The following is a 24393-nucleotide window of genomic DNA, read 5'->3' on the forward strand; positions in this document are numbered from 1 at the left end:
TCATATTTTCCCCAACAGTGATTTTTGGACGTGTCTGGCTTCTTTCCAGAGAATTATCTATACGAAACGGTTGTCCTGCTTGTTGGACCGATAAGAGTGAGCCTCTTGGTTCAATGTTTCTTTTTGAATAAATTCAATATGTTAAGTGCTCGACTTGGACTGAAAAAGGGTTAGGGATAATATGTAGATGCAACTCCTCTGCAAAACATTTCAGCTAATATCAGTGGTGGAAAAAGTACTCACCTGTCATACTTGAGTAAAAGGAAAGATCCCTTGATAGGAAATAACTCAAGTAAAAGTTACCCAGTAAAGTTCTCTTGATAAGTGTGAGAATTGGACCATTTTGGTCCTGCTAAGCATTCAAAATGTAAGTACTTTTGGGTGTCAGGGAAAATGTAGAGTAAAAAGTACATACTTTTCTTTAGGAATGTAGTGAAGTAAAAGTTGTCATATATAAATAGTAAAGATCCCTCCCCCCACAAAAAAGACTATTTAAGTAGCACTTTAAAGTATTTTACTTTAAAGGTGCCTGGTACTTAGTTCCAGTGAGCTCCTGCCCAAGTAAAGCACTGGCTGGGATAAAAATATCGATCAGTAATGTCGAATGTAAAATTTAGCCTTTCTGCTCAATATCCTTGAAATGCAGTGACCCAACAAGTACACATTTTTCAATAGTCATGCAAAGAATTTAATTGATAGGGCAATAATTGACAGTCATTGAGCAAATATGAGAGAAAAGGAGACTGGCTTTTAAAAACATTGCAAGACAAATTTTATTATAACATTTAAAAAAAAAAATTTTCACAAACTAATATCAGCATACCCATTCACCAGCTCTCCAAATTAGGGTTGCGTTTATGGCACAAAACATAAAAAAATAATATTGCAACAAAATAAATGCATATCTTATTGGACAAGTCCAGGTAGTGCCTCCCGGTTTCATGCCAATTTCTTCCATTTGGTTCCTAATGGATATGACCCAGGACAAGCGTCATGATCCCACAATTCCTGTATCTTGTGGGCCTCATTTACAATTACTGTAAAAATCAGATAACTTGTTTTATTTATCCTGACCTGTAAATATGCTTTCTGCATCATTTTATACACAAACATGTTCATGAATTATATTACAGAGGCAAAAATAACACTGCTCTCCTTCTTGCTAAAGCGTCGCCACACCTTCTTGCCGAATCCAAATGACAACCTTTTTATTTTGCTGTGTTAAGGCTCAGTGGTTCACATGTTGTTGAATCCCATCATCCCTTTCATGTTGCCAGCTGCACCCTGTTGGAACTGTCTCATCATGGACTGGAGACCAGCCATCCCACCTGAAGATGAGAGAAAAGAAATCAGCATGTCTCAATGCGGGGGGGGGAAATCAGTTAAACTCGACAGCAAGGTGGCGAGGATGAGAATAGCTAATCTTAATCAAATTATTATTTGGGGTGCAAGGTGATTTGTAGATCAGGGATACCATGCAGTCTATGCCAAATATGCATTATATAACATCCATGTCATTACATTTGGACTGACCATATTCAAATCATTGAACTAATCTAAGTACAAAGTAACAAAGGAATAGTTTGGGAAAAGTGACATGACATAAAAATGGAAGTGAAAGTCATGCCTACCCATATGGTGGAGAACCCTTGGGTCCATCATCTTTGCCATCTGTTGGTTTAACTTAGCCATCTGAGAGGGGTTGACATTCTTGGACATGTCACCACCTGTAAACATGTTTTAAAAAATTGAGACATCACCTACTACTTGAAGAAAGCAAAATTGTGTTAGTGGACCAGTGCTTCAGTTTCAGGGCTGTGTCTGAAAACATGACTAGCCATGAAATCCTTGCTTTGTCTATTCTCGTTTCCTCTTCTCACAAAGTGCAGTTGAGAAGAGCCAAGGCCTTTCCCTCAGACCTCTTCCAATGTGCTTTGAGAGGGGCAGGGGGAAAATGGAGGAAGCAAGGATTTGACAGCAAGTAAAGTTAATATGCATCTAAGAATTGCATACCTTTGAACAAGCCCTTGATGCCACCCATCTTCTTCACCATCTGGGCGAACTTTGTGTACTGGGTGAGCAGCTCCTGGACGTCCCTGGTGGCAACCCCAGAACCCCGCGCAACTCGGGCAATTCGGTTCGGCTGCTTGGTGAAAAGCTTTGCACCGTCTTTGTTGTCAAGTTCTGAAAAGAAAGAATCCATGGTTAAGAAAACAATTACACATCTTGTGTAACCCTTTTGTTTGTAATTTACTGTTTATTGACAGGGTTAGATACACTACTGACTTGCACCCTCATTTGTCCTCAGAACAGCCTGAATTCATCGGGGTATGGACTCAAGGTGTCAAAAGCATTCCACAGGGATGCTGGCCCATGTTGATTCCAATCATTCCCACAGTTGCATCAAGTTGGCAGGATGTCTTTTGGGTGGTGGACCATTCTTGCTACACATGAGAAACTGTTTAGCGTGAAAAACCCAGCAGCGTTGCAGTTCTTGACAAACCCGTGTGCCTGGCACTTACAGCCATAGCCCGTTCGAAAGGAACTAACGCCATTTCAGCAACATTAGATCTTATTAAAATCTGTTCATATACAAGAAGAATGACAATTTGTAGCATTTCCTGACATTTCCTGCATAGCCATTTTCAGGTCTCGCCAGACGTTCGATTGGGTTCAAGTCCGGGCGGGCCATTCAACGACTTGTCCCAAAGAAACTCCTGTGTTTTGTCTGTGTGCTGAGGGTCAACGTCCTGTTAGAATTTGAACCACCGCCCCAGTTTGAGGTCCTGAGCTGGTTTTTGTCAAGGATCACTGTACTTCACCCCATTAAATCTTTCCCTCAATCCTGACAAGTCTCCCAGTCCCTGCTGCTGAAAAAAATCCACAGCATGATGCTGCCACCACGCTCACCGTAGGGATGGTACCATGTTCCATGTTTAAATCAGACCAGAGAATCTTGGCGCCGGAAGAAATGGCAGCAGTTTTACAGGCGTCTAGCCAATTGTGCAAGTGTGTTTTTCGCGTTATTTGTAATTTATTTTGTACATAACGTTTCTGCCACCATATCTTACCGCAACAAAAAAAAGAACTTCTGGATATCAGGACAGCGATCACTCACCTCGGATTAGACGAAGATATTTTCTTCAACAAGCAGGACGCACAGGATATACTGCAAACACCCGACAAGGCCAACATCCCCGTTATTGGCAAGAGAAAGCGATGCAGGAACAGAGGACACAGAGCAGAGTGCCTCATAAGCATCCGCAGAAGGCGAGTGGGAAAGGTGCTGTTACTATCAACATTACTCCAACATACAATCACTGGTAGGATATACGTGATCGTATCTCGTCCAAAGGGACATCAAAAACTAACATCTTATGTTTCATGGAATCGTGGCTGAGTGATAACATGGATATTCAGCTAGCGGGATAAACACTGCACTGGCTAGATAGAGCAGCACACTCTGGTAAGGTGTGGGGGCGTCTGTGCATATTTGTCAACGGCTAGTGCATGAAATCTAAGGAAGTCTCAAGATTTCGCTCACGTGAATTAGAATATCTTAAACTGTAGACCACACTATTGCCTAGAGAGTTCGCAGCTATACTTTGTGGCTGTTTATTTACCACCACAGACTGATGCTGGCACAAAGGAAATAAACAGGAACCTGTTCACCCAGAGGCGGCGCTCCTAGTGGCCAGAGACTTTAATGCAGGGAAACTTGAATCCATTTGACCTAATCTGTTAAAATGTGCAACCAGAGGAACAAAAATTGTAAAAACTAGAACACCTGTACTCCACACAGAGAAGCGTACACAGCGCTCCCTCGCCCTCTGTTTGGTAAAGCCGACCACAATTCTATCCTCCCGATTTCTGTTTAAAAGCGAAAACTAAAGCAGGAAGCACCAGTCACGCAGTCAATAAAAAATAAAAAGTTGTCAGATGACGCAGATGCTAAGCTACAGGACTGTTTTGCTATCACAGACTGGAATATGTTCCGGGCTTCCTCCGATGGCATTGAGGAGTACAACACATCAGCCATTGGCATCATCAATAAGTGCATTGAGGACGTCGTCCCCACAGTGACTGTACATACATACCAACCAGAAGCCATGGATTATAGAGTTGCCGCTTTCAAGGTAGAGCTGCCGCTTTCAAGGTGCAGGACTCTAAACCGGAAGCTTATAAGAAGCCCTGCTATGCCCTCCGACAAACCATCAAACAGGCAAAGTGCCAATACATGGCTAAGATCGAGTCACACTACACCGGCTCCGATGCTCGTCATGTGGCAGGGCTTGCAAACCATTAGACTACAAAGGGAAGCCCAGCCGCGAGCTGCCGAGTGATAAGCATACCAGACAAGCTGAATCACTCTATGCTCGCTTCAAGGCAAGCAACACTGAGGCATGCATGACAGCGTCAGCTGTACCGGACGACTGTGATCACGCTCTCCGTAGCCGACGTGAGTAAGACCTTTAAACAGGTCAACATTCACAAGGCTGCGGGGCTAGACGGAGTACCAGGACGTGTGCTCACCAACTGGCAGGTGTCATCACTGACATTTTCAACATGCCCCTGATGAGTCTAACACCAACATGTTTCAAGCAGACCAGTGTTCTTGGGCACGGTTCTTGGGTACCGGAACGCCAAGTCCAGGACCAAAAGGCTTCAGGCTTCCCAAGCCATAAGACACCTGAACAGGTAATCAAATGCTACCCGGACTATTTGCATCGTGTCCCCCCCAACCCCTCTTTTACGCTGCTGCTACTCTGTTTATCACATATGCATAGTCACTATAACTATACATTCATGTACATGCTACTTCAATTAGCCCGACTAACCGGTGCCTGTATATAGCCTCGCCACTCATTTCACCATTGTTTTATTACCTTATGCATTGTTCCCCTAATAACCATTTTTCATTAAAAGATTTGCACTGTTGTTAGGGCCTGTAAGCATTTCACTGTAAGTAGTATTCAGCACACGTGCCAAATAAACTTTGATTTGAGAGTCCTTTAGGTGCCTTTAGGTGCAAATTCCAAGTGGGCTGTCATGTGCCTTTTACTGAGGAGTGGCTTCCGTCTGGCAACTACCATAAAAGGCCTTATTGGTGGAGTGCTGCAGAGATGGTTGTCCTTCTGGAAGGTTCTCCCATATCTACAAAAGGAACTCCGGAGCTCTGTCAGTGACCATCAGGTTCTTGGTCACCTTCCTGACCAAGGCCCTTCTCCCCTGATTGCCAGCTGTAGGAAGAGTCTTGATGGTTCCAAACTTCCATTTAAGGATGACGGAGGCCACTGTGCTCTTGTAGACATTTTTTTTGGTAGCCTTCCCTAGAGTTGCACCTGAAGACAATCTGGCCTCGGAGCTCTGACAATTCTGTCGACCTCATGGCTTGCTTTTTGTAATGACATGCACTGGCAACTGTGGGACCTTATATAGACAGGTGTGCCTTTCCAAATCATGCCCAATCAATTTACCACAGGTGGACTCCAAGTTGTAGAAACATCTCAAGGATGATCAATGGAAACAGGATGCACCCGAGCTCAATTTAGAGTCTCATAGCAAAGGGTCTGAATACTTGTGTAAATAAAGTATGTTTATTTGTCAAACATTTCTAAAAACCTGTTTTTACTTTGGCATTATGGGGTATAGTGTGTGGATTGATAAGGGAAATAAGTTACCCATTTTAGAATAAGGCTGTAACAAATTAAAAATGGGTCTGAATGCTTTCAGAATGCAATGTATATTGTAGTGGAGAAGCCAAAGAAATTGTTGCTGTAATAGGTCTTTCTTTTTTGCATAGTGTTTTTCGGTTATTCATTGTCAAGCTTTAAAAACGAAAGCCAGACCACAATATTTTAGCAGCCTAGCTGAGACTGTGGCATGCGTCTTTACACTTTCCCGCCGCTGCAAATGGGACACACAAAAGCAGGGCAATTGAAGTGGAATTCAAAGTGACTGCATCAGGCTGTAACTTAATACACTAAATGACTCAACTAATTTAGAGTCACTTGTGTGTGCTAGCCTATTAGCCACGTTATGACTTGTGATCATTGACCTTTCTAATTTGATTGTATTGACATTCCCAGCCTTAGTCATCAGTTCTTGTTCAAAATATTTTGTCATTGAAACTGAAATGGTGCAATCCCAAATGGGTGGCAGTAGCAAACAATGTACCAGGCCAACTGTGATTTACAACCTGATGCAATACCAAGAAATGTATTGGTGAATTATATGAATCATGCATTCATCTGTCAACAATACCTTATTGTAAGTAGTGTAGTCAAATATAACCTATTCTTAAAACCTCTGAAGTTAAACTGGTAAATGTACATTTGACAGATATGAGGATTGTTTCATATCTGCAAAGTAGTTAAAAACGATGTCAGTGCCACTTTAAATATTTTGTCCTGCCTATTCACCCTCTGAATGGCACACATACACAATCCATGTTACAATTGTCTCAATTTGTTCTTAATAAAAAAGCCTTCATCTAAACTGATTGAAGTGGATTTACAATAAGGGATCATAACTGTCACCTGGATACACCAGGTCAGCCTGTCGTGGAAAGAGCAGGTTCCTAATGTTTTGTACACTCAGTGTATTTACCTTGGTCATTCATGCTGTCCATAATTGTCATGAGTTTCTTCAACCTGGCCATGGACTCCTGCTCGTTACCTTTGCTCATGAAGTCCGTTCCGAAACCTGGGATCATACCCTTGTGACAATAACAGAAGTAAGATTAGCATCTTATGTGATTAGAATAATATACAGTGCCTTCAGAAAGTATTCACACACACTTAGTTTTTCCACATTATTGTTACAGCCCGATCTTTAAATTGAGATTATTCACTGGCCTACGCACACTACCCCATAATGTCAAGTGAAATTATTTTATTACAAATTAATACAAGAATAAAATAAAATGTATTGAGTCATTAAGTATTCAACCCCTTTGTTATGGCAAGCCAAAATAATTTCACAAGTAAAGAGTTGCTTAAGTCACATAATAAGTTGCATGGGTTCAGTGTGAGCAAGTGTTTAACATGACTACTGAATATCTGTACCCTACACATACAATTATCTGTGAGGTCCCTCAGTCGAGCAGTGCATTTCAAACAGATTCAAGCAAAGACCAGGGAGGTTTTCCAATGGCTCGCAAAGGGCACCTATTGGTAGATGGGTAAAAAAAAAAAGCAGACATTGAATATCTCTTTGAGCATGGTGAAGTTATTACACTTTGGATGGTGCATCAATACACCCAGTCACTACAAAGATTCAGGCGTCCTTCTAACTCAATTGACAGAGAGGAAGGAAACCGCTCAGGGATTTCACCATGAGGCCAATGGTGACTTTTAAACAGTTACAGAGTTTATTGGCTGTGATAGGAGAAAACTGCGGACGGATCAACAATGTAGTTACTCAACACCAACCTAATTTACAGAATGAAAAGCAGCATGTACAGAACAAAAATATTCCAAAACATGCATCCTGTTTGCAACAAGGCACAAAAGTAAAACTGCAAAAAATGTGACTAAGCAATTGCATTCCTGACAAAAAGGTAAAGTGTTATGTTTGACGCAAATCCAATACAGCTGAGTACCGCTCTCCATATTTTCAAGCAGTGGTGGCTGCATAATGTAATGGTTATGCTACGACTGGGAATATTTTCAGGATAAAAAAAATATATAAAAACAGGATGAGCTAAGCACATGCAAAATCCTAGAGAATAAACTGGTTCAGTCTGCTTTCCACCAGACACTGGGAGATTAATTCACCATAAAGCAGGACAATAACCTAAAACACAAAAGGCCAAATCTACACTGAAGGTGCTTACCAAGAAAACCGTGAATGTTCCTCAGTGGCCAAGTTACAGTTGACTTAAATCCACTTGAAAAGCTATGGCAAGACCTGAAAATGGTTGTCTAGAAATGAGGAACAACCAATTTGACAGAGCTTGAAGAATAGAGAAAATGTTACACAATCCAGGTGTGGAAAGGTCTTAGACTGTTCAATACATTTCAGCGCAAAAAAAACAAACAAAGTTCACTGTCATTATGGGGTATCGTTTGTAATGGTAAAAAAAAATAAAAATCAGTTGAATCCATTTTGAAATCAGGCTATAATGCAAAATGTGGAATAAGTCAAGGGTGTATCAATACTTTCTGAAGGCACCAAAACATTTAAGTAGCCATTATTTACCATAATCAGGGGAAATGAAAAACAAGGGATACAGTTGACCATTTCGAAAGGCCTTCGCACTGAAACATTGACAGTCTGGTTTTATCTATAGCATGAAGCCCTATAAGAAATAAGCTTTACAGTTTAGCGCGGATCATTATTCAAATAGGGATTCAGGTTGCCGTTTATTTACCATGATCTGGCCAAACGGTCCCATCTTCATGATGTTCTGAAACTGCTCGTACATGTCTCTAAGAGTGAACTGACCTGTGGCACAAATTGTGATTAGAAAATGCTTATAAACTATGTGACTCAACAACTATACCACATGACAATGTATAACTGTTATGGACTGCAGAGCATAAGCATACCCTATGTCAGTTATTATATGGGGCCTGTATTACAGTGATGATCTCATTCTCACCATGTTTCAACTTGTCAATCAACTCCTCGTTGTCATCCAGCTTGAGTTCGTTGACTTTGTCGATCAAACCTTCAATGTCTCCCATGCCTGAGGACAAAAATATACAACTCAAGAGGTTGTACAAAACAGGTTAAGAAAAACAACATGCCATGTGACCTCTTATGATTACACTTTATTCAAAAGGGTTCACAGCTTACCCAGTAGCTTGCTGATGAAGGGTTGGGTCTTAAATGGCTCCAAGTCATCAATGTGTTCACCAGTACCAATGAAAATTATGGGACTCTTAGTAGCAGCCACTCTAAAAGGAAACATGAGCACGAAATGACCGGCTTAGCATTGAGTTTATGCATTCTGCAGTAGTAAAGGAAACTCAGTTCACCATAACGTGGATAAATTGTTTGAGCAAAGATCACTATTTACGTACGCACTGAGAGCACCACCACCTTTGGCGTGGCCATCTAGCTTTGTCACTATAACTGAGGAAACTTCTACTTTGTCTTTGAAGGCTTTAGCCTGTGCTTCACAAACTTGACCAATGGAGGCATCCATCACGTACACAATGTTGTCAGGTTGCTGGAGGAGAGAGATGCATGCTTGGGGTGAAACCATGCATTAGTACATTTTCTTTGGAGCATTACATTTTATAATGACAATACAAAAGCTTAGGGTGGCAGAGAAATCTAAATGTCCCTAGAGATTAAGTTTAGCATTAGTTTACTGTATTGATGATATTGAAGGGGTCTGGATAGTTATCAGATTGTTACCTACCACTGCATTGGAAACCTGTAACATCTCCTCAAACAGGGAATCTTCTTGCTTGTGTCGACCACTGGTATCAACAATAATTATTTCAAAGCTCTCATTCTTAAACTTTTCCACACCTTCCGCAGCTATGACGACAGGGTCCATCTCTGTGTAACTGGATATAACAAATTTAGTGTACTGTATATGCAAGCATTAGCATGAAAATCTAATATCACAACAACAAAAAATGACTTGAAATGGATCACCTAGCTGAGAAGTAACCAAATGCAAAGCATGTCATACCTTCCATAGAATGGAATTCTGGCTTTTGTTGCATTTTGCTTCAACTGATCAAAAGCACCTGCGCACACACAAAAAAGGCTGTAGACTTAGTTGCTATTGCTCATTTCTTTCTAGATGGACTATCAAACAGATAGATTAAGATAATGAAACTTCACCAGCTCTAAAAGTGTCAGCGCATATCAAACAGGTTTTCCACCCTTTTCTTTGGTAGTAGTACGCCAGCTGTGGAAACAGTATTCAATACATTAGTGAAATTAGTGAAAGGTATAATACATTTTGGACAAATGGCCAACTGAATTACCTTATCTTTAGGCTGATATCCAGGAATGGCTCACCTTGGAACATGTTGTGGTTTTCCCACTGCCCTGAAGACCCACAAACATGAGGACATTGTTCTTTCCCTTTGTGGGTGTCCAAGCCTTGACACCTGGATCCACCAGCTGAGACAAGAGCAAAATCTTAGACAAATAAACACTCCCATCCAATCAAATGTGACTAACACATAAGCATTGCATCTTTGTCAAAGATGTGAAGTGAGAATGTAGGGGTGCGTCTCACCCAACCACATAAGATTCTTAAAAATAAAAGTGTAAACAAGCCATCTGATATGTGACCCATATGAAACATAAACTGATAGCATCTATAGCCAAGAGTAGGCCTTCCCTAACTAAGGATGTATAGCTAAGTGATCAAAATGTTAAAATACAGCTATTTGGGTCCTTTGATGAATTAAGCTGAGGGGGGATGACAGGTTTGACTGTACAGTAAATAAACAAAACCGATTACTTATGTTATAGTTGACTCATTCAAAACACCTCAGAATAGCAATAGACCACATGACTTGAAAACCACCACTATGGAAATATACATGAAGTCCCACCAACAGCCGGTAGTCAGACATCTACCCAAGTTTTCTATCAAACCTTAACTTATTCAGTTACTTCACACTGGACCATCATTGAACCAATAATGTACAGAGTTATTCTAAGTTTCACACAACACTAAATGACAAACATTGAATTAATAATTGTCAGAATGAGACAGACCTTGACCAGCTCCTTGAACACAGAATGCTGGATCATTCGCCTCTTGTTCAGCCCAGAGGCCATCTCCTCCAGGTCAATGGCTGACCTGTGGTCAGAAAAAGTACATTAGCTGGAAACATTTTAAATCTACGTTTTTAAAAACACAGAATTCAGCTTTATCTACTACATAACAGTGTGTGCCTAAATACTGTTACTCACTTGACATTTTCTCTGAGCTGCTTCACCAATTTGATGTTGACATCAGCTTCTAGGAGGGCAGCACATACTTCTTTCAGCATTGCATTTAATACCTAGAGAAAAATAACACAATCTATGGGAAACACATACAGTCTGGCGTGGGTGAAACATGTCTTTAAAAAAAGGACGTTTTTTTTGTTGTCAAAAGCTGAACCAAAAACAAGATTTCTGATATGATATACCTCCTCATTGATGATGGTGGCATTGCTCAGTGATCGCAACGCCGAGGTTATTTTTCTTCCCAAGTCGGCTAACACCATATTGGCAGTTCTTGTGGAACCTGGAATAAGTAGTTGGAATAACAAGCTTGTTCTGTCATACTGCCAACTACTACAACCACTGGATAATAATGTTTTCGGGGAAAGGGCCTTACAAATTCAGTTGAGAAATACGGCCTCAATACTGAGGGGGAACCCCCTTGTCGCCACACCTTTCTTTCGCTGCCTCTTGTGATCAAACGTCCGTGGTTGACTTCCTAAACTGAGCAGAGAACATAAACAATGTGACAAGCCAACTCCGTTACCTAGCTAACATTAGTAAACAGACGGCTAAGACAGTATGGCAGGATCTTAGGTCACACAATTAACTACCAAAATACAACACTTGCAAGTAGACATTTATTGAGCGATAGCATTGACACCGCTTGTAAAGCTAGCTAAATTGCTAGTTAACAAGCTAACGGTCGCATCAACAACTGCGGTGATGAGGCAGGGATTCGCCGAGCATGTGGATCCCGACAGCATTAGAATTTCATTCGATATATAGCATTTAAACAGTTACAAAACAGTAGTTGACTACTACATTAGAAATATTATAAACAAAGATCGTTACATCAGGTTTACTAACTGGCTTGAGATAACTAACCCGAAAAAAAAACAATAAAAATAAGCGTCATCTACAATCTAAAATACCCCCGTTCGTATCTACTTCCGGGTTCATGTTTACCTCTTTGTGACCCCTGGATTTGAAAGTAGTGTAAATGTCATTTTTTCCCCCACGTGGCGTAAACTATCGTTTTATTCAACACGCGTTCATTTCCTTTGTAATTTTTTTTTTAAACAGTATTTTCTACAATAAGTTATAAATGAACTAAATAACATATACGAAACCCACTCAATTTTCACCAATAATAATTAGCAAATTCTCGTACCTCTTCAAATATGTATCTGGAATTTGACACATGCGTTACGAAAATTTAAGTTTGAGCAACTATTTACCTCAGTCATGAGCATTGTATGTAGTAAAATATTTGTTGAATAACTTTTTAGACGCAAAAAAATAAAATCCTACAATTACTCTCCACAGTTAATTCCAAGGACCTGACGAAGTTGTTTGACTGGATGCAAAAATTGGTATTGAAGGCTGGTTGGAGGCGATATTGAAGGACGAATGGAATTGCATTCAGCATTTATCAAAGTCGATACTCGGGACCCCAAGCGGTGCGTGTTTAGTTTTTCCCCTAACAATATACAGCTGATAAAAATGATCTAAGCCTGATGATTAGTTTATTATTTGAATCAGCTGTGAATTGCTAGGGTAAAAAACAAAAAGTGCATCCCTTGGGGTCTTGAGGACAGGTTTGCAAAATCATGGTAAATGGAACGAAGTCAAACATGATTTCTATATGCTTGGAACGTTCCATTGATTCCATTCCAGCCGTTACAATGAGCCTGTCCTCCTATAACCCCAACATTAGATAAATGATTGAGTCTAGCTCTCGAGAACCCAAGGGGGCATTTAGTCATCCCTTGGGTTCTCAATCACTGGTGCACAACACGCCCTGCAAGGTTGTCCCCCTCCCCAGATAGAATATGAACAGGTCATAAACCATGGCAACAAAAAAAAACTGAATTACAGGGAATTTGCTGTAAAACTGCTAAATGTTCTCTCAGCCTCATGGCAAATGTGAAGAATAGCAGGGAATTTGCTATAAAAATGCAAAATTATCTCAGCCTCATTGTAAAATGTGTAGAATAGCATGAGATCAGCTATACAACAGCAAATTTCTTTCGAATAAATAAAAAATAGAATTAGCTTATTTACATAAGTCATCAGACCCTTTGCTTATGTGACTCGCAATTGAGCTCAGGTGCATCCTGTTTCCATTGATCATCCTTGAGATGTTGCTACAGCTTGATTGGAGTCCACCTGTGATAAATTCAATTGATTGGACATTATTTGGAAAAGCACACGCCTGTCTATATAAGGTCCCACAGTTGACAGTGCATGTTAGAGCAAAAACCAAGCCATGAGTTTGAAGGAATTGTCTGTAGCGCGCTGAGACAGAGCTCTGGGGGAAAGGTACCAAAACATTTCGGCAGCGGTGAACGTCTCCAAGAACACAGTGGCCTTAATTTTTCTTAAATGGCAGTTTGGAACCACCAAGAGTCTTACTAGAACTGGCTGCCCAGCCAAATTGAGAAATCGGGGGAGAAGGGTCTTGGTCAGTGAGTTGATTTAGAACCGTATTGTCACACTGACAGAGCTCTAGAGTTCCTCCGTGGAGCTGGGAGAACCTTGCAGAAGGACAACCATCTCTGCAGCACTCCACCAATCAGGCCTTTATTGTAGACGGAAGCCACTCCTCAGTAAAAGGCACAAGACAACCTACTCTCAGACCATGAGAAACAAAATTCTCTGGTCTGATGCAACCAAGTTTGAATTTGGCCTGAATGCAAAGCGTCCCTTCTGGAAGAAACCTGGCAGCAGCATGTTTTTCAGCAGCAAGGACTAGGAAACTAGTCCGGATTGAGGGAAAGAAAGTGAGCAAAGTACAGAGATCCTTGATGAAAACCTGTTCCAGTACGCTCAGGACCTCAGATTGGGGTAACGGTTCACCTTCCAACAGGACAACGACCCTAAGCACACAGCCCCGGCAAAGCAGTCTCAGAATGTCCTTGAGTGGCCCAGCCAGAACACGGACTTGAAACCAATCGCACATCTCTGGAGAGACATGAAAATAGCTGCGCTCCCCATCCAACCTGCCAGAGCTTGATCCTCTGCAGAGAAGAATAATAAAATAAAGTGCAGGTGGTACAAATAAAATTTGATTTGATTTGAAACCCCCCAATACAGGTGTGCCAAGCTTGTAGCTTCATACCCAAGAAGACTTGATGCTGTAATTGCTGCCAAAAGTGCTTCAACAAAGTACTGAGTAAAGGGTCTGAATACTTACTGTATGTAAATGTGATATTTCAGTTCTTTTAAACACATTTTACATTTCTAAACCTGTTTTTGCATTGTCATTGTGTAGATTGACACTTTTTAAAAAATATACATTTTAGAATAAGGCTAACAAAATGTGGGAGAAGTCGAGGGGTTTGGATACTTTATGAATGCAGTTTGTGTACGGTTGCTGGAAATTGGCTTCAACAGCAATGTTTTCTCAGCCTCGTGGTAAAAGTAGCATGACATTAGCTTTACATTCTTCTTTTTGCATCTTGCTCAGACCATGCTCGTCAGTTGCAAGTGAACCGCAGCTGCCTCAATGTGAACTACAATCTTGATGTTATGGTTTAGAAAGGTTTAATAATCCTTGTCCAAAGTTTTATTTTACCAGGTTAGTCAGCTATCCTTTGCAAATACAAAAGATACACTAACTGGACACATCAGCAAAGTTGCAACCTGTGTTCTCAGTAACGCAGCCTCCAGCCAAGGTATTACACATTTTAAAAAACATTTTATGTAACCTTTATTTAACCAGGAAGGGCTCATTGAGATTAAAATCTATTTTTCAAGAGCGCCCTGGCCAAGAACCATTGCATTCACAAGAGTATAACAAAATAAAAAAACATCAAATTAAAAACATTGACAGGTCAGGGAATCAGCTTCAATTCTTCATCAGTGATTTAAAAACACCAATCGGGACAAGTTCATCCAGTTTAAAAGTATTTTGTAAGGTGTTCCAAGACGATGGCGCAGAGTACATAAAAGCCCTTTTACCAAATTCCGTTCGGACATTTGGAACAGTTAGCAGGATAAAGTCCAGCGAACGAAGAGAGTACCCACCACATTTCTGAACAATAAAAATGCCCAAATAAAAAGGTAGTAAACCCAAAATGGCTTTGTAAATAAAAGTATACTAGTGACTGAGCCTAGGCGTGACTAGAGAAGGCCAGCCAACCCTGGTATACAATGTGCAGTGGTGCGTAAGGGTTTTGCATTTTAAAATAAATCTCAATGCACCATGGTAAAGAGTGTCAATTGATCTCAAACACTGAACGGAAGCATTCGTATATAAAATATCCCCATAATCTAGTAAAGGCATAAATGTAGCTGATACTAGCCTCCTTCTGGCTTCAAAAGAAAAACGGGCCTTATTCCTAAAATAAAATCCCAATTTCAGCTTAATTTTTTTTGTAAATTGTTGAATATGTAATTTAAAAGAGAGGCCATCATCAATTAAAATTCCAAGATATTTATGAGGTTACAATCTCAACCTCCTTGCCCTGATAGGTAGTAATAGGTGAAAGTTTCAGAGGTCTATTTCTTGCATTAGAAAACACTTAGTTTAGTCAGTATTATTATTTTTTTATCTTTATTTTACTAGGCAAGTCAGTTAAGAACAAATTCTTATTTTCAATGACGGCCTAGGAACAGTGGGTTAACTGCCTGTTCAGGGGCAGAACGACAGATTTGTACCTTGTCAGGTCGGGGATTTGAACTTGCAACCTTCCGGTTACTAGTCCAACGCTCTAACCACTAGGCCACCCTGCCGCCCCGTATTGAGGATAAGCTTCAATTGACACACGGTATGTTGAACAGTATAAAAAGCAGTTTGCATGTTCTGGAAAGCTTTTGTAAGAGATGAGGCACAACAGTAAATAACAGTATCATCAGCATAAAAATGAAGTTGTACATTTTGGACATTTTTGTCTAAATCATTTATATAAATAGTGAATAAGAGAGGACCAAGTACAGAGCCTTGGGGCACACCATTCAAGACAGACAATTTAACATACATAAGCCCATCAAATTGAGTGCACTGAGTTCTATCAGGCAGATAGTTCGCAAACCATGCAACTGCATGCTCCGAAAGACCTGCACTCGGCAATCTCTGCCTTAGTATAGCATAATCAACTGTATCAAAAGCCTTAGAGAGATCAATAAAAAGTGAGAGACAGTGCTGTTTTTTGTCAATGGCTTCAGTGATATCATTTAAAACCTTCATGGCTGCTGTAATTGTGCTATGCTTCTTCCTGAAGCCCGATTGGTACATTGATAAAATAGAGTTAGTAAATAAAACCACTTTTGGCTGTTCACTTACAAGGGTTTCAAGCATTTTCAACAGGGGTGACAGCTTTGAGATTGGCCTATAATTATTTAAAAGAGTTGGATCTCCCCCTTTAAAAGTGGTAGGACATATGCTGATTTCCAGATCTTTGGAATTTCATTACATTCCAGGGTTAGATTGAACAGATATGTAAGTGATTCAGCTATGAAATCAGCTGCCAGATTTAAAAAGCAGGGATCCAAAAGATCAGGACCTACAGGCTTTCTCTGATCTAAGGATTTCAGGGCTTTATGTACCACCTGCACTGAGAATGGCAAAAAGCAAAAAGTTTGACCAGCTCTCACTGGTTCATCCACGCAGGGTCGTACAGAGACAGAGGACACTGAATCAAACAGCCTACCAGATGATACAAAGTGCTCATTAAAACAATTCAGCATTTCAGTTTTGTCATATATAGCAACAGAGTCCTTCAAAACACGACGGTAATTCATTAACATGACTGTTACCAGACATATACTTAATTAATAGCCTTCCAAAACTTTCTAGGGTCATTCAGGTTATCAGTGGTAACAGACATAAAATATTCTGATTTGGCCTTCCTGAGAAGAAAATAACACACTTTCTTAACTGCCTAAAAATAAGCCAATCAGCATCAGAACATGATTTGAACAATGTTTTCTCTCAGATTTGAAAGTTCAACTCCAAATGTTTACAAAACCGTATCCTAATCGAGGTGTATTAACATTTAGACAGTGTGTTTGTGTGATGTTGGGGCATTCCCCTTACACAGCAGATGTATAAGTGAATTGACACTAAAGCACTGGCGTTACCGTCTATGAATGGGCTATATTGAGCCTAAATCAACCAAAAGCGATTTTAGCATGTAAATCTTAATGGGGCAAACTATTTTATTTATTTTTCTGACGCATCATGCATGCCAGCGAAGCCACAATACATAAATTGTGCTATAATGGTGACAAACTGCCCACAGATTTGTCATTCATTCCACGGGAGGCAGTGTCTGCTGTTTTTTCTTCATCTTTGACATGATGGTGGTCCGCAAACGTTAAAGGTGCATGCCGCTACCAACTGTGCTGGAGTGTGGGCACTCACAGTTTTCTAAATCCTACGTACTTCTGAGGGGGAAAAAGAGCCCTATTAACTAGTAGTATAACCCCCTCCCCCAAATCCTTCCTAACTTCAATGACCCTACGCTTCAGTCCTTCCCTCCCTTCAACATACAACAAATGCGCCACCGTTTCCTCAACCGTACACTGCAGACACAAACCATTCACTTGCTTGCCAACCAGGTGTAATGAGTTCAATGTCCTTAAGGCAATCGACCAAACGCCACCTCTTCCTTCCTAATCTGTTCTTGGAATCTTGGTCCACTGACCTTTCTTTTGGAGGGCATATAAATGCCGGTCTTTGGGCTCAGAGTCTCATCTCTACTGCCACACATCTATCAAAATGGCTCTGATCTTACATTTGGCCTCACCTCCACCCAGTGGAACATCAATTATCTCTCGTTTTTAAGATATTTTGGCTAACTGGTCTACAATTTCATTCCCCTCCACACCTGAATGTGCTGGGACCCAGCAGAATCTCACTGCTACACCCAACCTCTACCGCTAAATTCTCCATAACTCCAATAGTATATCACTCCTATTAGATTTACCAGATAAACTATTTAATACAGACATATAATCTGAGCATACTATAACTCTAACAGGTTGTACGTGCTCCACCCACTGGAGGGCAACTACAGTTCAACTGAGTATACTGAAGGCCTTCTACATACAGTACCAGTCAAAAGTTTGGGCACACCAACTCACACCAAGGGGTTTTCTTTATTTTTTTTCTACATTGTAGAATAATAGTGAAGACAAACTATGAAATAGTAACCAACCATACCACCCTGCATACCACTGCTGTATTGCTTCTGAAGCTAAGCAGGGTTGGTCCTGGTCAGTCCCTGAATGGGAGACCAGATGCTGCTGGAAGTGGTGTTGGAGGGCCAGTAGGATGCACTCTTTCCTCTAGTCTAAAAAATAATATCCCAATGCCTCAGGGCAGTGATTGACACTGCCCTGTGTAGGGTGCTGTCTTTCGGATGGGACGTCAAATGGGTGTCCTGACTCTCTGAGGTCATTAAAGATCGTATGGCACTTATCGTAAGAGTAGGGGTGTTAACCTCGGTGTCCTGGCTAAATTCCCAATCTGGCCCTCAAACCATCACGGTCACCTAATAATCCCCAGTTTACAATTGGCTCATTCATCCCCCTCCTCTCCCCTGTAACTATTCCCCAGGTTGTTGCTGCAAATGAGAAAGTGTTCTCAGTCAACTTACCTGGTAAAATAATGGAAAAATAAAATAAAAAATAAAAATGTGTTTATAAAATCCAAAAATATTTGAGATTCTTCAAAGTAGCCACCCTTTCTCTTGGCAGCTTTGCACACTTTTGGCATTCTCTCAACCAGCTGCATGAGGTAGTCACCTGGAATGCATTTCAATTAACAGGTGTGCCTTGTTAAAAGTTAATTTGTGGAATTTATTTCCTTCTTAATGTGTTAGAGCCAATCAGTTGTGTTGTGACAAGGTAGGGGTGGTATAGAGAAGATAGCTCTATTTGGTAAAAGATAGCTCTATTTGGTAAAAGACCAAGTCCATATTATGGCAAAAACAGCTCAAATAAGCAAAGAGAAACGAGAGTCCATCATTACTTTTAGACATGAAGGTCAGTCAATCTGGAATATTTCAAAAACTTTGAAAGTTTCTTCAAGTGCAGTCACAAAAACCATCAAGCGCCATGATGAATCTGGCTCTCGTGAGGACCGCCACAGGACCGCCACAGGAAAGGGAGACCAAGAGTTACATCACTACCTCACTAGCCACTTTAAACAATGCTACCTAATATAATGTTTACATACCCTACATTATTCATCTCATATATATATGTATATACTGTACTCTATATCATCTACTGCATCTTTATGTAATACATGTATCACTAGCCACTTTAACTATGCCACTTTGTTTACATACTCGTCTCATATGTATATACTGCACTCAATACCATCTACTGTATCTTGCCTATGCCACTCTGTACCATCACTCACTCATATATCTTTATGTACATATTCTTTATCCCCTTACACTTGTGTCTATAAGGTAGTAGTTTTGGAATTGTTAGCTAGATTACTTGTTGGTTATTACTGCATTGTCGGAACTAGAAGCACAAGCATTTCGCTACACTCGCATTAATATCTGCTAACCATGTGTATGTGACAAATAAAATTTGATTTGATTTGATTTGCTGCAGAGGATAAGTTCATTTGAGTTACCAGCCTGGGAAATTGCAGCCCAAATAAATGTTTCACGGAATTCAAGTAACAGACACATCTCAACATCAACTGTTCAGAGGAGACTGTGTAAATCAGGCCTTCATGATCAAATTGCTGCTAAGAAACCACTACTAAAGGACACAGATAAAAATAAGAGACTTGCTTGGGCCAAGAAACACGAGCAATGGACCGGTCTAATGAGTTCAAATTTGAGATTTTTGGTTCCAACCACCGTGTCTTTGTGAGACGCAGAGTAGGTGAATGTATGATCTCTACGTGTGGCTCCCACCTTGAAGCTGTCACGCCCTGGCCTTAGTATTTTGTGTTTTCTTTATTATTTTGGTCAGGCCAGGGTGTGACATGGGTGATTTATGTGTCTTGTCTTGTCTAGGGGTTTATTAGATTTATGAGGTTGTGTTTAGTAGAGTTGTCTAGGAAAGTCTATGGTTGCCTAGAGTGGTTCTCAATCAGAGGCAGGTGTTTATCGTTGTCTCTGATTGGGAACCATATTTAGGCAGCCATATTCTTTGGGTATTTTGTGGGTGATTGTTTCCTGTCTTTGTGTTTGTTGCACCAGATAGAGCTGTTTTGGTTTTTTACGTTTCTTGTTTTGTAAATTGTTTGTATTTTTCATCTTTCATTAAAGATGTATAAAGGTAACCATGCTGCATTTTGGTCCTCCTCTCTTTCACCAGAAGAAAACCGTAACAGAAGCATGGATGGTGTCGGGGTGCTTTGCTGGTGACATTGTCATTTATTTAGAATTCAAGGCACACTTAATCAGCATGGCTACCACAACATTCTGCAGCGATATGCCATCCCATCAGGTTTGCTATTAAAGGGACTATCATTTGTTTTCAACAGGACAATGATCCAACACACTTTCAGGCTGTGTATTTGGCCAAAAAGGAGAGTGATGAAGTGCTGTATCAGATGACCTGGCCTCTACAATCACCTGACCTCAACGCAATTGAGATGGTTTGGGATGTGTTGGACTGCAAAGCGAAGGAAAAGCAGCCAACAAGTGCTCAGCATATGTGGGAACTCCAAGACTGTTGGAAAAGCATTCCTGGTGAAGTTGGTCGGACAAATGCCTAGAGTGCAAAGCTGTCATCAATGCAAAGGGTGGCTACTTTGAAGAATCTCAAATATAAAATGTGTTAACTTTTTTTGGTTACTACATGAATCCATGTGTTATTTCATAGTTTTGATGTCTTCACTATTATTCTACGATGTAGAAATGAGTAAAAATAAAGAGAAACCCTTGAATGAGTAGGTCTGTCCAAACTTTTGATTGGTACTCTGTGTATATATACAGTTGAAGTCAGAAGTTTACATACACTTAGGTTGGAGTCATTAAAACTTGTTTATCAACCGCTCCACAAATTTCTTGTTTACAAACTATAGTTTTGGCAAGTCGGTTAGGATATCTACTTTGTGCATGACACACAATTGTTCCAACAATTGTTTACAGACAGATTATTTCACTTATTCACTATATCATAACTCAAGTGGGTCTGAAGTTTTACATACACTAAGTTGATTGTGCCTTTAAACAGCTTGGATAATTCCAGAAAATTATGTCATGGCTTTTGAAGTTTCTGATAGGCTAACTAACGTCATTTGAGTCTGTTGGAGGTGTACCTGTGGATGTATTTCAAGGCCTACCTTCAAACTCAGTGCCTCTTTGCTTGACATCACAGGAAAATCAAAAGAAATCAGCCAAGACCTCAGAAAAAAAATTGTAGAACTACACAAGTCTGGTTTATCCTTGGGAGCAATTTCCAAACGACTGAAGGTACCACGTTCATCTGTACAGACAATAGTACGCAAGTATAAACACCATGGACCCACACAGCCGTCATACCGCTCAGGAAGGAGACGCGTTTTGTCTCTTAGAGATTTTTCGTACTTTTGTGCAAAAAGTGCAAATCAATCCCAGAACAACAGCAAAGGATGTTGTGAGGATGCTGGAGGAAACAGGTACAAAAATATCTATATCCACAGTAAAATGCGTCCTATATCAATATAACCTGAAAGGCCGCTCAGCAAGGAAGAATCTACTGCTTCAAAACCACCATATAAAAGACAGACTATGGTTTGCAACTGCACATGGGGACAAAGATCATACTTTTTGGATAAATGTCCTCTGGTCTAATGAAACAAAAATAGAACTGTTTGGCAATAATGACCATTGTTATGTTTGGAGGAAAAAGGGGGAGGCTTGCAAGCCGAAGAACACCATCCCAACCATGAAGCATGGGGGTGGCAGCATCATGTTGTGGGTGTGCTCTGCTGCAGGAAGGACTGGTGCACTTCACAAAATAGATGGCATCATGAGGACGTAAAATTATGTGGCTATATTGAAGCAACATCTCAAGACATCAGTTAAAGCTTGGTCGCAAATGGGTCTTCCAAATGGACAATGACCCAAAGCATACTTCCCCAGTTGTGGCAAAATGCCGTAAGGACAACAAAGTCAAGGTATTGGAGTGGCCATCACAAAGCCCTGACCTCAATCCCATAGAAAATTTGCGGGAAGAACTGAAAAAGTATGTGCGAGCAAGGTGGCCTACAAACCTGATTCAGTTACACCAGCTCTGTCAGGAGGATTCACCCAACTTATTGTGGGAAGCTTGTGAAGGCTAACTGAAAAATTTGACCCAAGTTAAACAATGTAAAGGCAAGCTACTGAATACTAATTGAGTGTATGCAAACTTCTGACCCACTGGGAATGTGATGAAAGAAATAAAAGCTGAAATAAATCATTCTCTCTGCTTTTATTGTCACGTTCTGACCTTAGTTCTTTTATTATGTCTTTGTGTTAGTTTGGTCAGGGCGTGAGTTGGGGTGGGTAGTCTATGTTCTTTTTTCTATGTAGTATTTATGTGTTTGGCCTGGTATGGTTCTCAATCAGAGGCAGGTGTCGTTCCTTGTCTCTGATTGAGAACCATACTTAGGCAGCCTGTTTTTCCCACTTGAGTTGTGGGTAATTGTTTACTGTGTCTTCACCAAACAGAACTGTTTCGTTTTCGCTTCTGTCTTTCACTTTGTTGTTTTGTATTTTCGTGTTCAGTGTCTTTTCATTAAACATGACGAACACTTACCACGCTGCACATTGGTCCGATCTGTCATACCCCTCGTCAGATGAAGACGAATTTCGTTACAATTATTCTGACATTTCACGTTCTAAGAATAAAGTGGTGATCCTAACTGACCTAAAACAGGGAATTTTTACTAGGATTAAATGTCAGGAATTGTGAAACTGAGTTTACATGTTTTTGGCTAAAGTGTATGTTAACTTCTGACTTCAACTGTATACTGAACAAAAATATAAACGCAACATGTAAAGTGTTGGTCCCAGAAATGTTCTATACGCATGGAAAGCTTATTTCTCTCAAATTTTGTGAACAAATTTGTTTACAGTCCTGTTAGTGAGCATCTCTTATTGCCAAGATAATCCATCCACCTGACAGTTGTGGCATATCAAGAAGCTGATTAAACAGTCTGGTCATTACACAGTTGCACCTTGTGCCGGGGACAATAAAAGGCCACTCTAAAATGTGGGGTTTTGTCACACAACACAATGGCACAATGTCTCAAGTTTTGAGGGAGTGTGCAATTGGTATGCTGACTGCAGGAATGTTCCACCAGAGCTGTTGCCAGAGAATTTAATGTTCATTTCTCTACCATAAGTGATCAACTTTGTTTTATAGAATTTGGCACTACGTCCAACTGGCCTCACAACCACAGACCACATGTATGGCGTTGTGTGGGCGAGCGGTTTCCTGATGTCAATGTTGTGAACAGAGTGCCCCATGGTGGTGGTGGGGTTATGGTATGGACAGGCATAACCCACGGACAACGAACACAGTTATTTTATTGATGGAAATTTGAATTCAAAGAAATACTGTGATGGGATCCTGAGGACCATTGTGAGGCCAATTATTTTTAAGGTATCTGTGACCAACAGATGCATATCTGTATTCCCAGTCATGTGCAATCCATAGATTAGGGCCTAATTAATTTACTGTAATTCAGTAAAATCTTTGAAATTGTTGCCTGTTGCGTTTATATTTTTGTTCAGGATATTTTTCACTGTGACCTGCTACTGCTGACTATCAGGGAGTGAGTTGTGGGGAGGGCCGGAGGGGTGTATGTTTGTTGAGCACTGGTTGAGAGAGCGCTGCAGCAGGCAGCTGAGTCATGGAGACAGAGCAGCACCGGCTTACATCGTGACAACTTTGTTCCAGTTGTAGGTAGGAAGGCTATTCAGATTGGTCGTGGAGACACCTATTTCCAACCCATTTTCCAAATCCCAAATCAATTTGTGGCACTTGTGTAGCCTTCTTGTACATGGCAAATATATTTAATAAATAGCTAACTTCAGTTTGTTGTTGTAGACTTGTGTTATTAGGCAATTATTAATATCCATGTTTAGTTAATTAAATTGGACGTTATCAATTGCGGTCATGGTCACAGCTCTATAGCAAATGTATCATTTAGGCGAATTTCAGTTTCATTGTGGACTTTTCCCTGAAATGAGTTGTTGGCCTATCAGGGGCTTTAGGCTATAGCTCAGCAAACCATGGCAAAGTTGAATTGCGATTATAAACCCAGATTTTTGTCAGTAGCCTAAGGCTATTGAAATAATTAGTCAATCTCTCAAATTGGCCATTTATAACGGTTTGTAGTCTGGCACATAATAACGGCACAGTTGCCAGAAAATAGCCTAACATTCGTTTTTTGAATTTCGTCAAAGTGTTTCTTGCAGATTTCGAGATCCTCTGTCATCACTCAAATTACGTTAATATTCCTTCATAATTCACTCGATAACATTATGGAAAAAGGTTTTAATGGATAAATGTGTCAACTCCTCT

The 24393-nt window shown here is 40.4% G+C and overlaps 1 protein-coding gene across 5 annotated transcripts; it reads right to left on the reverse strand.

Moving 5' to 3' along the window:
- Positions 1–755: 755 nt before the first annotated feature.
- LOC112261601 (signal recognition particle 54 kDa protein) lies at positions 756–12376 on the reverse strand. 5 transcript variants are annotated; one of them, XM_042329917.1, is made up of 17 exons: positions 12153–12376; positions 11309–11415; positions 11118–11215; positions 10897–10988; positions 10699–10783; positions 9988–10092; positions 9808–9874; positions 9653–9710; positions 9374–9524; positions 9030–9178; positions 8803–8903; positions 8606–8692; positions 8375–8448; positions 6610–6718; positions 2014–2184; positions 1632–1727; positions 756–1328 (listed from the first exon to the last, which is right to left on the reverse strand). In XM_042329917.1, exons 3-17 carry the CDS (start codon positions 11193–11195, stop codon positions 1237–1239), a joined length of 1515 nt encoding a protein of 504 aa, XP_042185851.1. In that variant the 5' UTR covers positions 11196–11215; positions 11309–11415; positions 12153–12376; the 3' UTR covers positions 756–1236. The 5 variants fall into 5 exon arrangements, with proteins under 5 accessions (XP_042185851.1, XP_042185852.1, XP_024292821.1 ...); XM_042329918.1 differs by lacking the exon at positions 12153–12376 and adding an exon at positions 11800–11863; XM_024437053.2 differs by lacking the exon at positions 12153–12376 and adding an exon at positions 11767–11862.
- Between the last annotated feature and the right edge of the window lie 12017 nt (positions 12377–24393).

This window comes from Oncorhynchus tshawytscha, linkage group LG11 (genome assembly GCF_018296145.1).
Source record: "Oncorhynchus tshawytscha isolate Ot180627B linkage group LG11, Otsh_v2.0, whole genome shotgun sequence".
Classification (NCBI taxonomy): Eukaryota; Metazoa; Chordata; class Actinopteri; order Salmoniformes; family Salmonidae; genus Oncorhynchus; species Oncorhynchus tshawytscha.

Bases quoted from the DNA above. Each gene is read 5' to 3' on its own strand.
- LOC112261601 (XM_042329917.1), bottom strand. From the start codon at position 11,195: ATGGTGTTAGCCGACTTGGGAAGAAAAATAACCTCGGCGTTGCGATCA. The intron at 10,989-11,117 runs GTATATCATATC...ATTTTTCTCTAG, and splicing joins CCACCATCATCAATGAGGAG to GTATTAAATGCAATGCTGAA. The intron at 9,711-9,807 runs GTGAAGTTTCAT...GTGTGTGCGCAG, and splicing joins CGCTGACACTTTTAGAGCTG to GTGCTTTTGATCAGTTGAAG.